This window comes from Atta cephalotes (assembly GCF_000143395.1).
Source record: "Atta cephalotes unplaced genomic scaffold scaffold00011, whole genome shotgun sequence".
NCBI lineage: Eukaryota > Metazoa > Arthropoda > Insecta > Hymenoptera > Formicidae > Atta > Atta cephalotes.
The window spans coordinates 4280863-4298631 of NW_012130075.1; the positions used below are offsets into that span (position 1 = coordinate 4280863).

A 17769-nucleotide genomic window follows, 5' to 3' on the forward strand; every position below is an offset into this window, starting at 1 on the left:
ACCGAAGAGCAAGACATTTCGTGACGAGATCGTTCAATTGCAACGAAATTGGATTATTTGTCGTTGTTTCGATTGATAAAAGACACGCAGAGTGGAATTACGTGTAATTGATATTCAAATAATTTTTTTGCCATATTTTCGTTTAGATGTTAGAAAAATGTGATGGAGATATCGAGAGAATCGATATTTTGCTGTAAATAATAAGACATTTTTATGACAATAAATGTAGTTACGTCTAAAAAGTAAATGAAATCACGATAAGGTATCTGAGAAGTAAGTGATAAGTGCAGATTACGTTGTTCAAAACGCACGTTTATAACTGCCATTATACAAAATACATTCTAGACGATACAGTATTTGCTACTATTCATTTTTTTATCGAATATAAGGCGATAAATTGACGTGCAGCAATCTTTTGTTTCGAAAAAAGATCACCATTTTATACATATTTTCAAATAGTAGACATTATTAAGCATAAGACTTATAAAAGTCGTTCCAATTAATTCGTGTAATTATCGCGCGATTAATAAATAAGCATATACATCGACAGAGTAATTAATGAGGGGTCCATATTAAGAACTGACTGAATTCGGAATTCGTTGGTCTTTCGAAATTGACTGAATTAAATTTATTCGTCTCTAGAAACGGCCGTATTTAACGAGAATTGTGACATGTATATATGTATGACAATAAATGTTGTTTTTACTATCATCCGCGAGCGCGATTTTTCTCTTTCAGGATGTCCCGATGAATTTCTGGCGATAAAAATAAACGCGTATAAATTTCAATTCAATTAAGTATATACATGCTGATTTGCGTTATCATCGACAGGAAGAAGAAGTCATGAGGATGTGCTGCCCACATTGTATGTTTTTATCCATCGTTCGCTGTCTCGAGGACTTAGTTAATTCAATATCTTCATCGCGAACAAATGCACGATGAAGCGTTTGTTAATAATTTATCTTCTTTATACGCTTTTCCAAACGGTTTTATTGTCACCATGCGTGAAAATCGTGTATAAACAAACGAATAAGGTTGGCTTTCAGTGCACTGAATTAACAACACTGCGAGAATATTTGAACAAAGCATGGACCAACACGACGATCATTACGATTTTTGATTCAAATATTCCTAACATACTCGGGTAAGAAAAGAAAAGAAATTGTTCGAAGATTGTAAGAAAAAAATTGATTGAATTGATATCATGATATAATTATAATCAATTTTTGATTATGATATAGAACGATGTGATTTTATTTTATTGTGTATTTTATATATTTTTTTCCAATTTATTTATTTATTTTTTGAGAATTTGTCCTCTATCTCTTTTCATTTATTTTACGGATATTCAATATTTCCTTTTAAAATTTGTATATATTTCGGAATATTCGTGTTTATTTTGAATAATTCTATTTTGAATATTCATTTTTCATCGAATATATTACACGCGTTTTTGCGCCGACGCGATTTTCTTGTGTCTCCAACATTTTTAATTTGCGATTTTTTTTCACTTCATTCTGTTAAAGATATAGTTTTGCGAGATTCGGAGCAACTCTCATGACCTTAGACCTGCACGAATCGGGCATACAAACGTGCGATACTCAAGCATTCATAGGCCTTACGAAATTGAAGAAACTGATGCTTTGGGGCAATAAATTGACGAACGTACCGAGAGATTGGTTCGTGAACATGTACTCCTTGCAGACTCTGGATTTGTCATTCAACGCCATTCAGTGGGTCGACTACACGGTCTTTCAAATGCTCAGTAATTTACAAAACTTTTACTTCGACTATAACCAACTTAACTCTATCGACTACAACATGTTCGCTTATCTGGGTAATTTGAAGAAAGTAAAATTCAGCAAGAATCCCTGGAATTGGGCGTAAGTTAAATCGAAATATCGATAAAACATTATCAAAGAGACTGATTAAGCTATTTCACTATTAACTAGTTGATTAATCTAATGAAATTTTTCTTTTCATTGATCTGTAAATTTTAATTATTTGAATAAAAGAAGCTCATCCTTTTAAATATAAGTAAAAAAACCCTAAATAAAATAAATGATTTTTTTTTATTTATTAACATGTATAACGCGTTTTCAGGTATCGCGCTCGTTTGACGTGGCAGTTGGAGAACCAAAAGGTTGAAATACTCGACATGTGGGAGGATTGGAACTGGATGAACGTCATGATCAAGGATTGTGTCGAGAGCGGCCGCGGCGAGTTGCCGAGTGACAAGGTGCTTGACTGCGTCGTGGAGAAGCTGCTCGTGTTCACGTACAAGAGCTATAACGTGCAAGAGAGAAGTAGCATGGTCGAATGCAGCAATCAAACCAGTCGATTAATACGTTGTATGAGACCGAGCAATGCTACCGGCAACACCGATTATGAAACGGTACGAAGGATTCTGGAGGATTACTCCACGATTCTGCCCTCAATGCAAAGAGCGCTCAGCCCTTTCTCATTGAAATGATAAACGAGCTATGTCTCCGTCTTCTTAGGGATTTCTTCAAGTTAAATCTTGAGGTACTTTTACCATAAATTTATAACTGTGTACTCTATAATTGCGAGAACTCTTAATCGCTACATAGTAGTAGTAATTAGTATATATCTTTAAAAAATAAATGAATAAAAAGAAAATCGCGTAACTATATACTTTAATGTATAGTGTTTTATATGTAAATTTAAGATTTGTATTTAAAAAAAATATGACAAGTATTTTTTTTCTATATTAATTATAGAATAAGGAAAAAAATAAGATTATAAATTCGTAGAAAAATAATAACTTTATTAAATTAATTTTTTCGCTATGCAATTTAAATTATGCGTGAAGGTATTATGAACTAAAAAACTAAACGTAATATACGATCACAAATTCGATGTAACACGCTGTGCGTGTCTTTCAATTAAAATAATTGTTCTGAACAAAGCTGATATCTTATTTTATTAATTAAACATAGAAATTAATTTTTTTGTTACATATACAAAATATAAAGATGTATTAAATAAAATATAAATAATACAAATAATAAAAATAAATAATGCTCGAAGTTTGCACAACAAAACAATTCAAATATCAATGATCAAATACACGAGCAATATAAAATGTTTTATTAAAATCTTAAAATTATTTTAACATATTATTAATATGAATATAACAAATAGATCTTTCGACTCAGAGTCTTCTTCAATATAATTAAATAAATCTATCTATTCCGCTTGACAATATTGCTAAATCGATGTCCATAATTAAAAATTGTAAAATCCAACTATGGACATCGATTTAAGAATTGACTTGATTTATCATCAATAACCATCAATTGACATGAAAAAATTATTTCTCGATTTACAATATTGTCAAGCGAAATAGATAGATTTATTTAATTGTATTGAAGAAGACTCTGTGAGTCGAAAGATCTATTTGTTATATTCATATTAATAGTATATTAAATTAATTTTAAGATTTTAATAAAACATCTTGTATTGTGTGTTCGTGTATTTGATCGTTGATATTTAAAATATTTTTTAATAACGTATAATAAACATATATATTAAGAATTTGAAGTTAGATAAAATGAAGTAATTTTTAATAAAGTAAAAAGTTACGGAATCCCTTACAGTGTATAAAATTTGCAAGTATAAGACTTTTTGAATAATCAAAAACGAATAAATACATTCAGAAATAAATTCATCACATTGTAAATTTTTTAAAATAATAAATTTTAAAATAAATTTTTTAAATGGCTATCAGTGTAAATACTCATAAATTTTCATTATAGATTGTAAATCATCAAATATACATTGTAATTTTGCACAAACTTTAATCATTTTTCTTTCAATATGTCTTAGACACTTTTTGAAAATGTCATTATTTAATTGTAAGAACTGTTATTTAAAATTGATTTTTGAAAGATTTCAAGAATTTGATAATTATCATTAAAATAAGTGGCCATTTATACGTCATAGATAATATCTGTATAGATTGAAATTTCATCGATATTGTAATTTTATAAACTTTAATAATTTAAAGTTAAAACTATCTTAGACATTCAAATAAAGTTAAATATATCTTAATCATCAATATTTCAAAATACACTGTCTCGGAATTGTAACTTAGAATCGAACGTCGAACTGAAATATTCTTCATTGATTACTATTAATATTTGACAGTCATTAAAAAATTTGAGTTAAAATAGAGATAAGATAGAATTATATATCGACTTCTTTTTGCAATGCGTTAGTAGTTTTCGCGTGTGTATATAACAATTAAAAAATAAAACTGGAAAATATCAAAGCAATAGTAACTAATCTAATTTTGAACTGGATGCCAAACAATCGGCGTGTCAATCACAGGATTAATGTCCATTCCTGATACAATATAATGTTGTTCGAATAACTGCGACGCTACAAAAATACGCGCAAAATATCATTAAATCGCGACGCATGTATATTGTGTATTGCAAATATTTTTCGAGGCAAACAAAGCACGAGATTTCGCGGTACTTGTCGATTACAATTGAAAATCGAAATTTTGTAAATATCATGCATGTTTTTCGTTGTTGAAGCTGAATTAATCCGCGTAGGAGCATTTTGTCAAAATCGCCTTTGATTCAACGCGCAAATAGAGAATGAAATAATCAAAAGCTTTTAATATAACACAAGCCAAAATGTTATACGTACCATTATTCGGGAACATACTGGTCAAATATTGGTACACTTTAATAGATGCCTCGCTCATGGCTTTATGTTTTGATGCCACTGGCTCCCCTTGAAATTCGCACATTATAAACTCACCTTTACGAACAATTATCTAAAACATAGTGACACAAAAGAAAGCAGTAAATCATTAAGCATAAATGAATGAAGAAAAGATAAGAAGTTGCAAATTTATTAAAACGTTTACTCTGCCAATATATCCGGATACATCCACTATTTGTATGCAGTCAAAAGTACACGTAGCATCGAATCTCTCCTTGACAAAGTTTTGCAGGGTCTTCATCTGTGCCAGGTATACGCTCTTATCTTCGTATGTTTTCGTGAGCATTTTGCTGGAGCGCTTCTTTCGTTCTTTTGAATGCGGCTTTTCGGTTTTTTGGACTCTCGAGTTGGTTACCGCCTCATGAATGTATCGTGCTCTTTCCAGGATCTTGGACGCTCCAATAGGTTTCGCCCAACGGATTTCCCAACCCTGCTTTTCAACGATGCTATCCGGTCCTAAAAAGTAAAATTATTCATACAGAGAACTAAACGCGAATCTGTTTTTCATAAACCTGAAATAAAAGAAAATTTTTTGACCAAAGACAACCCTTTCTGTATTTAGTTGAAAAAATATTAGTAACATTAAACACGATGTATATGTTAATTTTAGAAACAAATATGATTAGAAAATAATTTTATTAATAAGATTAATTTCACACCAATTTTCTACGGATTCCCTTTAAAATTTGATAAATTCTGGCCGAAATCATTATATTTATTTCTTTGCATTTCCAAATCATTTATATTTTCATTGTTTGGCTTTCGTTACACTGCTGATATATACTCACTTTCCATTATGTCCATTACAGTCTTTGCGGCTTCGCGATTCTCATAGTGAACGAAAGCGAAATGATTGATCTTCTTTAGTTTTAATATGGGCACGTTTGTGTACCTGTAGAGAATCTCTCTCACCTTTTGTTGTGACATATTAAGGGCGAGGTTTCTTACGAATAGAGCTGTTACCTATTTGTCATCGTGTATGATATTGAGTTAGTATATTACATATAATCTTGTTTCATGTTAGTGTGTATATAAAAACACACACACACACACACACACACACACACACACACACGCGCGCGCGCGCGCGCGCGCACACACGCACACACACACACACACACACACACACACAGTGAGATGTGATTTTGTTGCTGCAAATTTATTTTATACCAACGCGTTCTTTTTACAGAATTTTTTCAGAAATTGTTTTGTTTTTTATCAAATACATTCCCCGAAAAACGTGAGAGATATTTCTTTTTTTTATAATTACGCAAGGGTATCCGAGAAAAAAGATTTTATAGTTATATAACATTATATAAAATTATTATATATGAAATGTATCCATATATGAACATATTTTATGTCATAATACACATATATATAATTACATGTAATTTTATATATTTATATATATATATATATATTTTTGCGGATATTTATAAATTTGCGATTTAATCAACGTCGACTTCAATTAGAGCGAATAATGTCATGAACATAACATCACTATTCATATTCTATAATATTTGAAAAAATATTTATATTCATGCGTTTTTAATAAATTTTTGTCTGAGTATAATAAAGTTATCAATAAACTATCAAACGTGTAAAAGCTAGTTATTTTTTAATTTTTCTCAATTCGAAATATATTTGTACACACGATCTGTACAAATGCTCCAATTTATTTAATCTCCGTTTCGATAATGTTACATATCTAGTAAAATACATTTTTTGTTGTATTTTATTTTGCGTAATCATACTATTTTTATGTTTTTCTTTTGTATATCGATTATTTGTTAAAATATCACATTACGCTGCATGTATCATTAAATTTAGCAATAAATTAATAAAATACTGATTGAGTCATGAAATAAGAGAAAAACTTGTATATTGAATTAATGTTAAAAAAAAAGACAAATATATATATATAAAAGTAGATTTTGATAAAAAGTTTACCGTTTCCATGATGTCTTCGTCGATCGGATCGCCCGGCTCCGGATCCGCCCAATCCACCGCGATCTCATGGTCCCACAACATCACTTTACCGGGTATAAGCTTGCGCCTGGCCATTGCGGCTGCCCGATGATCTTTGAATTCGACGAAGATGAAACCACGATTAAGGTTGCGATCTTGAGCACTCGGATAAACATAGATGTCCGTGATGCCGTCCAGTATCTTGGTCAGCTCTTCCATGAATTCAGACTTGGTCTTAGTCTTGGGCACGCCGCCGAAGAAGAGTCGACAGTTGTCCATAGACTTGACCACGCCGATGCGATGACCCGGCCGGATCTCGTAGCCGTCGAGACGCTCGCATGCTATGCGAGCAATTCGCGAATCCTCGAACAACGCAAATGCATAGCCGCGCGTTGACCCGGAAAAATCGAGCATTAATCGCAACTCCAGAAGTCGGCCCACCTGCTCCAGCAACGGCATCAGCTCGTCCTCGTAGCAATCGCGTGGCAAACGACCCAGGAATACCTCCGCACCCTTACCACGTTGCCGATCACCTCGCGCTACTTCTGGTGCTGTCAACCGTCGCTGGCCGTTCTCCTGTACTCGAAATTTTTTTTTGCACAGTTGGGATAAGATGCATTCGGAGACTATTATTAGCGCATTCTGTCCTTGCTTGTTTTACGTCTAATAAACAACGAAGATAGAATGACAGAAATAGCGCTAATTATATCGTCTCCCCGAACGCACGAATAGTAGAAGAAAGGAGATTTAGATGTGTAAACATATTAATTATTTAACTTGATTAAGATAACTAGAAATTAAAACAGAAGGACGATAATATTATAACTTCGTTATAACTAATGAGAGGACATACATGGGTAAGAGAGAATCGGATTTTTTAATAAATACATTCGTTAATTCCTCTTATTAGCTTTTTATTAGCGAAAAACGTGATTTATCTAAGTTCATTATTTTTTAAGTAGATTGGTAAAACAAATGTTACAGAAAGATCCATACATTACTTAGTGTGCTTTCATATAAATCGCTCTAACATGTTCTCAAATCGTTATTTCAATATTTCTCAACTTCTTTTCACAATAAAAATATAATATTATGTCTGATGACATTGAAGGTATAAATGAAAACTAAGACAAGAAGTTATAAGTTAAATTTTCATAAATCATTCGTAAACATTTTTTCAATCCAGCAAACAAACTAACGTAATTTTGACGTAAAAATGACGATAAGTAACATCAGCTTGTTTACCGAGAAGTTATTATTTCAATTTTTCTTTGCGATAAAAAATTGTTCTCTATATTTGACGAGTATCTTAATTTTACAGATATATTAAGATTGGTAAAAGATACAAGACGATGAATTGTAAGAAAATTCATTTCAAGCTAAATCACTCCTGCCGATGTTCTCGAGTCTCATTATTTTAATTTTTCTAACGCTGATGGAAAAACTATAAGTTTTCTATCTGCTAGATTAGTAGTGAAAAATAGGAGAGGTAACCAGTGAATGTCTGTACCTGCACGAGATCGTAATGCGTGCGACGCTGCATCTCCAGGAGTCGCATGGTGCGTTGACATTCACCAGCGAGATTCGTATCGTGGTCGCTCATCGTCATCGACATACAATCACGCGAGCTGCATGTAGCCAACTGATTTCCAGAAGGATCGGAATTTATCAGAGGCGCGTAGAAGAAGTGGGGCGAGATGAATTTAGGGCTCGATTCCAGGAAAAGTGCGGCGAATGTTTTTCTCGGTAAGTAGAGACTCGCCGTTTTATTTAGATACCGGTGGTTGTATATTTTCTTTTTTAAATTTCTTTTAGATTTCTATATATCTTCCTTCTAAGGGAAGCTGTTTGAAAATTTTCTTTGAAGAAGTTTCAAAGGAAGCTCCACTTGCATTTTACGTTTATTTGTTAATTCGGCGAGAAGTGCGTTTATATAAGAAAAGCCTGATTTGGTAATTATATTAAATCATTATTTCATATTTTTATATTACTAGCATCGATCGATTAAATTAATTTACATTCTTACAGTGATATTATTTTGCGCTCGAAAACAGTTTACAATGTCACTTGAATACTCAAGATCAGATTGTATGAAAAATATATATTAAAAATATATATGATAGATTATAAGTTTATCACACACAATAAAACTATGAAGAATTAGAAGGAATATTGCTAATATTGACTATATATATTTTTGCGCATGATAAGAAATTAAAGTTATCGAGATGGTGGAAGACAATTATAGGAGACTAGTACTTAGAATTATATAGTCTTTTGTTCCTATAAACAAAGCGAGAAGAGAGGACTCTCAGAAGAGTTCCCGGGCGAGAAATAAGACAAAACGACTATACCGGGTTTATACCCCACTTTATTGTTGAAATATTAAATCGCACGTTTAGCTCTTGCATTTTTTCTATTGAAAATGTGAAGCTTTTTTATTGAAAAGATTAATAAGTAGAAATAAATTTATATTGTTTCAACAAGTTTACGAGATGTATAATTTGGGGTTCCATTCCTACAATCATTTAATATTAAATCGAATTCATTATGGAAGTTAACGTAACATAAGTCAAGTCAAAAATTAAAAACGAATTTTTAATATTTATTAAAATATAAGCCAGGGATTATAACTTTGTAAATTAAAAAAAAAATGTTGAAAGATGATTTAGAATTTCTATTTCTTTTTTGTGTTTCTTTTTATAAGAGAAGCAGATGTCAGTAGTTGCTAGGGAATTAGTAACTGATGGTAAGCGATAAATTCCAGTCAACGATAGCAAAATAAAAATTTCTTTATTTCGATGTAAAATTTATATAGAAAATTTTGCATTGTAAAGTTAACATTAATTAAAAGTCAACTATTTTAAAATATAATTACATTTACATACTTTTTTTTATAAAATGTATCATTACATATGTAATTTCATATAATATAAATTACTTAAGATAGTGGAAAAATTGAAGAAAATAAAAACCATTAGCATTTAACGTTTCAAATATATTTAATTAATTTTACAATTTATATAAAAAATGCATGTATAAAAAATATTTACAGAGTGCATTTATTTACATATTTACACATTAATAATCTCAAAAATATACAGTAATATTATAAAAAGAATTTCTTCTTTTCTGTATATAAATACAATTATATGGCATCCATATCGCAGTCTATATATTTGATATCATCTTTCATATTATAGAGCGACTTTTGCGATACAGATGCCCGATCACCGAGGTACGTCCTGAATTGTTCATAATAATTGACTAATTCATGAATTTTGTCACTGATATCTGGGCATCCAATGCCGCTTTCAATTATATGACTCAGCCTATCGGTATTATCCGCACAGATCGAAAATTGTTCTATAAGCTGTAATTCCTCCTTCAATGTCGCGTTCAACACAGCCGCCTGAAAGAAATCGTGAGAGTTATATAATGCTTAAATACCGCGGCATTTACATATAGCGAAAATAGCGAAGATATTTTTTTTAGTGATGATTAAAATCATGATATGTACTCGTCTTGCTCTCTGCTGGAATTCTTCCAGTTTTCCACGTATATTTTCAAACTCCGCTTCTGTATATTGTATTTCTTGAAGTTTATCCTCATTCGCCAGAACATTGTCGGGTACAGCAACGAATTTTCTCACAATATTCTGACCAGAATAAAATAAGCGATTAATGTCATATGTACAATTTTTATTATAAAGTTTTAACAGATATATTTTAGATAAAAAATAGGCATAAATTATAATTAATTAGTAATTAATTATAAATGGATATAGATTTAATTAAAAAATAATTACCTCTATGTTTTTCAAATGAGGTACAGAAGCTGCAAGGTACGTCTTTACAAGGTTTTTCTCGTTTGCCTTTAGCGCCAAATTATCAGAGTCTGACTTACACATTTTTTCCAATGTTTCACACAACTTTTTGCTCCTAGACTGTATCCTTTCTATCACAATATTCTCGACTATAACAGACCAAAGAGAAAGTAACAAGATTACCATGAGCAATCATGCATAATTTTTCATAAATTAGAAACATGTATTTAGACTAATGATCAACAAGAATGTTTGCAATAGTATTCTTATTCACATAAAGTGAACAAAAATAATAATCTGAAATTAGATTTATACCAAAACTATTATCAAATAAAAAAAAATTTACAATCTTTTTTTCAAAGTAGGATTAAGGATTGATATTTTGTTTCTCTTCTTTCAAGAAATTTTCCAAATGTAAGGAGTTATATAGCAATTACAGTTGTATAATGCAATTTGATGATTCACAAAAGCAGAAAAAGTCAAAAATAAAAACAAAATTGTACAAGCATATAATGGAAATTAAAATTAAAAAAAAAATTGATGAGATAAAGGATGCGTTTGTCGGGACGCTTTTCACCGGCAATGCGTCTTGGTGGACCAACATTGTTTATAAATACAAGATTTTGTATTCGCGTCTTGCCCACGCGAAAAAAAGTGAAAAATCCGTTGAAAATGTCCCGGTCGCTGGACGAGTGTGACTCTAGTCATGATCGAATGCCACATGAAACTAGAGTACACCCGTCCAGCGGCAACGAGATTTTGACGCGATGCAGGGCTCGCCGTAACGCCTAACGGTCGGTGCCCCCGCCAGAATTCCTGTCCGTCCAGCGTTCGTCGAAAAGTGCGATCTGAAAAAGCGTTGCACATCGAAATGTAAAATGCAGACGGCGACTTACTAGTCGCGTATACGACTCGAGAATGGAAGCCGAACAGCTGCATCTCGTATTCCTCGCGTTTGCGCTTTCGTAACTCGGAAGCGGCGTCGCTCTCCATGATGAGACAAGACTAAACGGACCAAACGAGATGAGACAAGAATCTTCTACTTTCAAACCGGCAGTCCTCGATGTCCTCAGACTTTGAACTTCTATCCGGCGACGGGCGGCAAGCGGCTGCTCGTTCCTGATTTCTCTCGCACGAGAGCACCTTGACGTCCGTTGACAAATGAATATGGCGTCCCTCCTAGTCCCTCCGCTTGCCCTGCATACGAACGCGTCCTTTGTCCAGTCCCGCCATGTTCGCCAATTGACAAGTCGCGCAATGCGAGATGCGATGGCGCAGTGGGCACGCTGACAACGGCCCCGAACGGCCTCCAACCTCAATCACGGTTCAAAGAGAATCCTTTTCTAGTAGCGCCGTCTTGGACGACGGATGTCTTTCAAATTCGAATCTTATTTACCATGAATTTCGATCGGTCACGAGGAGAGTTGTGTTGATAAATGACTTTGACAGAAATGCATTTTATCGATAAGGTTTATGCTGTTAAGCCTTTTGTCTTTTTGTTAGAAATCGATCCGAGACTTCGGATGAAGAAAGAATTGACCAATCGCAATAATCATCTGATCAAATTGTTCAAATGTGATTGTTCATTTTTTTTCTCTGTCCGAGATCTTGGACCGATTTTTAGTATCGTGGACATCGGGCTTAAAGCGGGGAGAGACAAGATGTTTTTCAATTGCAATATCCCTAGACATTTTCATGCACACAGCGACACAAGTTGCGTTCCAATTGTCCGTTATTGTCAGGTCGACACAACATTACACATCTGTACTCAGTCGAGGGCTGTGTAAACTGGTGTTTTCTAGTGACAATTATATGTTATTACTACAACAGCTATAAATTAGATTGAGAAAGACGTTGAATGGCCGATTATACTTTTACTTTTGTTTAATACAGGCAGAAAAAACTACATTTAATCTAACTCTATCCAAAACGGATACATCAATCGTGCATAGGTTGTTTTCCAGCTAAAATAGAGACGTTACACTGTGTTCCACTGTGTAAAGTACTTGTTGAACCACAATTTAGTTTCATAGCGTAATACCAGAATGCATTGTAGTCTTCCATTCTATTTTTATAATTATACTTAGCGTATCAATAATATTATAGATTTATAATTTTTATTTAATTACAATTTTTTCAGAATTGGCGATTTTCGAAGGTTTTATTGCAAAACAAATACCAAATAACTTTTTATAAAGTTGATAATATTGACATATTTTACACGCTCGTACTTAGCTTTTTACCACAGTATAACCAGTAGACATTAAACAGGGAAAAAATGCGTGTTTGCGCAGGAATGGCTGCGCAGTTTTTGTTTTGGGCTGGATCCAATGAAATGCAAGATGACAAGAACGTACATATTATACAGATCCCGTGTGTACAGATATCTGTGGCAAAAGACAATTTAAGAGCGCCATATTTCTAACAAATGGATAAAAAAGAGAAAGTTATATTATGTGCAATATTAAACAATGCAGTAATAATAGTAAAAATTCACAAGGCATTTTATTTCGTTATCGTAGAAAGATATCGTAAAGTTTTTATAATTTATAAAAAGTAAGTAGTTTATGCTAGGTTAACTTAATTAAACATAATCAAATGTAATTTTGTGAAAAAAGATAATATTTTTTATAATTGATTACGTTTACATGGCATCCTTAATTATGTTTTTTAGAACAAAGCAATGGACCATTGCATGGGGCATTATATCCTCTTTCGGTCCTGGATTTTTCAAACGTTAACATGGCGGATGCTCGTGACTGCGACATGGAAATCAAAGGTTCCGATACGGAGTCCCTACTGGTTATACTGTGTTTTTACTGTCGAGCAGTGTAACACTGTGTCATAGTTGGAACACTTTGTATAAGACACAGTGTAAGAGTTTGAGCACAAAAATTCGTCATACTTACTTAGATTTAAATTGTAGACGTAACGCACAAGCTTTCACGTATGACGTACAATCTATTACCGTGTCTTTAAGAGACGGCAATAAATCGTATGTCAAAGCTTGTGCGTTATTTACGTCTACAACTTAAGTCTCTAAGTAAGTGTTACGATAATTCTTGTGCTTAAACTGTGTCACCTGTGTTGTTGGAAAACTCTGTTCCAATTGAATCGTGCACAATGTTACGCTTTGTACATTCCTGCGTCGTGTTAGACTGGAATCAGACTACGCATTAAAAATTAAAGATTAAAGATTGAAATTTCACCAATGAGGAAAAAAAAATTTTGGTTCCTTTTGTCCTGATTAGTCAAACTTCAATCTTTCAATCTTCAATCTCATTCTTCAATGCATAGTCTGATTCCGGCCTTAAGCAATTGGAAAGCACCCATAGACTTTTGTATAAGCCCGAATCTTCATGTGGGCAACAGCGTTCTAACACAGCGTTCTAACCGAATACTGATTGGTGAAAAACAGACGATAAATTTTTCTCCCACAAGCGACTTTTCACCAATCAGGGCTCTATGCCAAAGCGCTCTTATGTTGCTCTTATGAAAAGAATCCGGGCTAACGCATAAAGGTGCTTTTTTATATCGATGCTTGATGCTCATTTTCGACATCAAAATAAGTCACATGATAAAAATTGACGAAGCGTACTGAAATCCACCAATCATCCATTAAACAGTCATTTTTAATACACGCAATAAGTTCATACTTGATTGCTAATCATGTGATTGCTATGACTAATCAGAACACTTAACGTCAGTCGTGCTTCTCAAATCTAGGGCTGCGATTTGGATGTTTTCAGCGCTTTTCAATACTTTTATTCTCATTTTACGTCTAATAAATGATAAAGGCAAAATGATGATTACAAGCGCTTAAAGCGCGTGAGCGTCCAAATCGATCGCAACCTAGGATTTTATTTGTAGTTACAAGTTTTAAGCCGTCATGTCCTTTCTTAAGTTTCTCTCTGATCTCGGCTAGATGGCACGACATATCCCTTTTTAAACTTCAAATTAGTTTGAAAAATGATTGTATACTTTGGAGATTTTTTATTCCTGTATTTTATACAGAAATAAAACTGCACAAAAAATGCACAAAAATTTTTTTCTCTTTAATTAAATATCAAACATATATCTACTTTAAGTTTACACTTTAAGTTTCAAAAGTATACCAGTATAATTCATCTATAAAAAACAGACTTTTGATGTTGACCAATAAGTAGAGTATACTACTATTTCAAATTACCCTTCAAATTACCCTACTTCAAATTATCCTTCAATTACCCAAATTATATAAAGCTGCACAAAAGTTGCAGTAACACTGTTGCAATATTGCAGCAACATTGCACGTTATAACAATATTTATAAAGCTTTGCAGCGATATTATTGCAAATTATGTGTATATATGGATGAAGAGGAAAGAAACAGCTTTTTTTCTTTTTTTCCTGAATAAAAAGAGTATAATAACAATGATAATAATACGCGCGCGCGTATTTATTATTATTATTATACATATACATATATATGCCTGCTCACATTTATTTTATCTCTAAAAAGAATCCAATCAATTTATCTTGAACCTCAGCCATCGTGCTTTTTAGCTATCATTAGGAAGGAGACAAACTCAGTGAGAAATGATAATGAAATCGATGTCGATTCAACATTGAAATCATCAAACTGATATCGAATCAATTCGACATCGATTTCATTGTCATTTCTCACTGGGAAATTTGATAAATACTCAGTCTTCTTCGTCACTCTAAGAGTTTTATACATTATATATTTGTATTGCATCGATCCATCGAACCATCTTTTATACTCTCACAATAATTACGATAGCTAGATTTATAGTTGCGACACACGATTCAATGAATATTAATTAGATACAAACCTCTTTCAATGAATTTTTATGCTTCCTATATTTGCAAATTCACTGGCACAACAATTTGCGTTGTTATTCATGCGAATGACGATAACTATTTGCGAGGGCTTCGTTTGTTATCGTACACAAAGCGGAAATGCACTGTGTTCACCTGACGGACACGAATTTCAAATATTTTTCAACAAGTTTAATCAATGCTCGGCTAAACACGATTGTTCCCATTTTAACTTTATGCATTTCCATAAAAATCTCGAAAATAGAGGAGAAAATGGAGAAACGCTGATACATTTCTTCATTGTCTCTTGATTTAATTTACTTATTTTCTATATTCGAATCTATTTTCTAATCTTGAGTTTCACTTCAACGATTGTTCAAGCAGTTTCACTCGATGCTAAATGTAATTTTGACTGTATATATTTATGAAATAATTTAAGTTGACGTAAATTATAAATGTGTCAAAAACGTACATTAAGTTTTCACCGAGGGCTCGAATAAAGTCAGAGTGAGCTCTTATAAGTGAAAATAAAATTTTAAGGTAAAATTCAACTTTAAAGTTTTTGGTATTTCCACTGTAAAAGCGCCCGACTCGACCCAATTCGAATCTTCGGTGGAAACTTATTACAATTAGTAATAGACTGATTTCTTTTTCAAATGCGCTGCACGTTGAGATCATGCAGGAAGCGAATTGAAGGTTATCGAGTCAAGCGTTAATTTTATGATATTACGCGAGATGTGTCTCCGCGTAAGGATTACGTTAATACAATTGCTTATCTGCCGAGTGAATCATGTCTTGTTAGCGCATATGCGATTAAATATCGAGTATACATCTACTTTCTTGAGAGCATATTTATTTTCGGTGAAAGGCAATAGAAAAGCGAGATTCTTCGTGATTTCTAGAAAAGTGAAGTTCCGAGCGCAACTTTCTTGAAAAAAAAAAAAAACATATGAAGAGAAATTTGACATTTGTAAAAATAACAAAGGCAATCTGCAAGTAATTCCACATAGAATAGGTTTAGTCGATTGACCGTCATGATCGAATGTGCACCTTTTCGCTGCATGACATCACTATTTTTTCGTGGCGGATTAGTCACGCCGTTGATAAGTCATGTTTGTACAGTTCGGTGACAGCGTGTTAATGTAGTTCTGGCCAAAAAGAGAAAGTTTTTCACCGTCATGACGACTCGTCTATATTTAACATAATTAATCGTGCATACATATTTATTATTTATATCCAGCACGAGACATTTAAAATAATGACATCTCGATATTCATTCATTTACTCTATTCGTAATACAAATAGAAATCATGAATAAATTAACTATATAAATATTTATAAAAAAAATGAAAACAATTATTTGACGTGATTTTAACTTGTGATAATTTAGAAAAATTTAGGAAAAGTCTATGAATATTGGATGAGTATGCTTAAATATTTTACGAGGTGGAACTTAATTTTGATCTCCTTGAGAGAGAAACCAATTCTATTTCTTTTTAAATTAATTTTTAAAAGAAGATTAATAATTACTAAGAAGAATAAAAAACTTGGAAAATTGAAGACAATTATAATTTTAAAAACGTACGGTTATTTGTAACGGCATATCATTCTCTTTAATTAATTAACAAGTCTTAATTTCACAGTAATTACAACATTACGATCTGCTTGTTAACAGATCTTCAGACTAATCATTCCTTCCATGTTGAAATCCCATGGCAATGATTCATGTTTCTTCCTTGTACGACTAATCGGATCGCAACGTTAGAGAGGAATGTCAGATAGAACACCTTCGAGAGGGAAAGGACACGTCCTTCGTGCAATGTTGAAGTGGCCACTTTATTTAGAAAGCGGGAATAATCGAGCGTTTAACGTCGTCATCGTGTTTTACATGATGAGCGAATGGATAGGACGAGGAAACCGCGCGAGAGGCGGTACATCCATCACGTGCAAATCGGATCCCATATGTGTGTACGCGGTTGTTGTGCATAAGCAATTGTTGGCATGCCGGCTGCGTTTACGTCGCATACTTATATGCGTCGCAACGTGCGCACTGCGCCCGCGAGAAACTTTACACCTACTTACATTCATGTTTTCGCAGCCAACTTTGGAATTGGAGAGACCGTGACGGATTTTCCTCGAATCCAAGCGCACCTTAACATTAGACTGAAAGAAATAACATTATGAAATCTAGAAAAGCTGGTACGTGACTAGATTTGAATAAACCGCACCAAGTTTTTATTACCAGAATTATTTGTAATCGCTAAATGTCTTGGATGAAACGCAATTTTATCTAACAACAGTGTGTAAAGAAAAAGATATTTATATATATATATATATATATATATATATATATATATATGTACACACACGCACACACGCACACACACACACACA

General features: G+C 32.8%; 3 protein-coding genes across 3 annotated transcripts; 1 reads left to right on the plus strand and 2 right to left on the minus strand.

The window, feature by feature from the left end:
• Positions 1 to 938: 938 nt before the first annotated feature.
• LOC105617061 (leucine-rich repeat-containing protein 15-like) lies at positions 939 to 2929 on the plus strand. Its single transcript, XM_012198640.1, has 3 exons — positions 939 to 1144; positions 1527 to 1883; positions 2104 to 2929. The coding sequence occupies exons 1-3, from the start codon at positions 939 to 941 to the stop codon at positions 2471 to 2473; spliced, it is 933 nt and encodes a 310-aa protein (XP_012054030.1). The 3' UTR covers positions 2474 to 2929.
• Positions 2930 to 4309: 1380 nt separating this feature from the next.
• LOC105617142 (probable RNA-binding protein 46) lies at positions 4310 to 8332 on the minus strand. Its single transcript, XM_012198714.1, is given in 7 exon segments — positions 4310 to 4404; positions 4547 to 4601; positions 4604 to 4810; positions 4904 to 5214; positions 5547 to 5721; positions 6712 to 7305; positions 8240 to 8332. Coding segments are annotated over 7 exon segments (1530 nt in total).
• A 1545-nt stretch (positions 8333 to 9877) lies between these two features.
• On the minus strand, positions 9878 to 11548 carry LOC105617062 (protein MIS12 homolog). The gene is made up of 4 exons (XM_012198641.1): positions 11452 to 11548; positions 10538 to 10704; positions 10250 to 10387; positions 9878 to 10141 (listed from the first exon to the last, which is right to left on the minus strand). Exons 1-4 carry the CDS (start codon positions 11546 to 11548, stop codon positions 9878 to 9880), a joined length of 666 nt encoding a protein of 221 aa, XP_012054031.1.
• Between the last annotated feature and the right edge of the window lie 6221 nt (positions 11549 to 17769).

Bases quoted from the DNA above. Each gene is read 5' to 3' on its own strand.
- LOC105617061 (XM_012198640.1), top strand. From the start codon at position 939: ATGAAGCGTTTGTTAATAATTTATCTTCTTTATACGCTTTTCCAAACG. The intron at 1,145-1,526 runs GTAAGAAAAGAA...ATTCTGTTAAAG, and splicing joins AATATTCCTAACATACTCGG to ATATAGTTTTGCGAGATTCG. The intron at 1,884-2,103 runs GTAAGTTAAATC...ACGCGTTTTCAG, and splicing joins AAGAATCCCTGGAATTGGGC to GTATCGCGCTCGTTTGACGT.
- LOC105617062 (XM_012198641.1), bottom strand. From the start codon at position 11,548: ATGGAGAGCGACGCCGCTTCCGAGTTACGAAAGCGCAAACGCGAGGAA. The intron at 10,705-11,451 runs GTAAGTCGCCGT...GGTCTGTTATAG, and splicing joins TCGAGTCGTATACGCGACTA to TCGAGAATATTGTGATAGAA. The intron at 10,142-10,249 runs GTACATATCATG...GATTTCTTTCAG, and splicing joins TCCAGCAGAGAGCAAGACGA to GCGGCTGTGTTGAACGCGAC.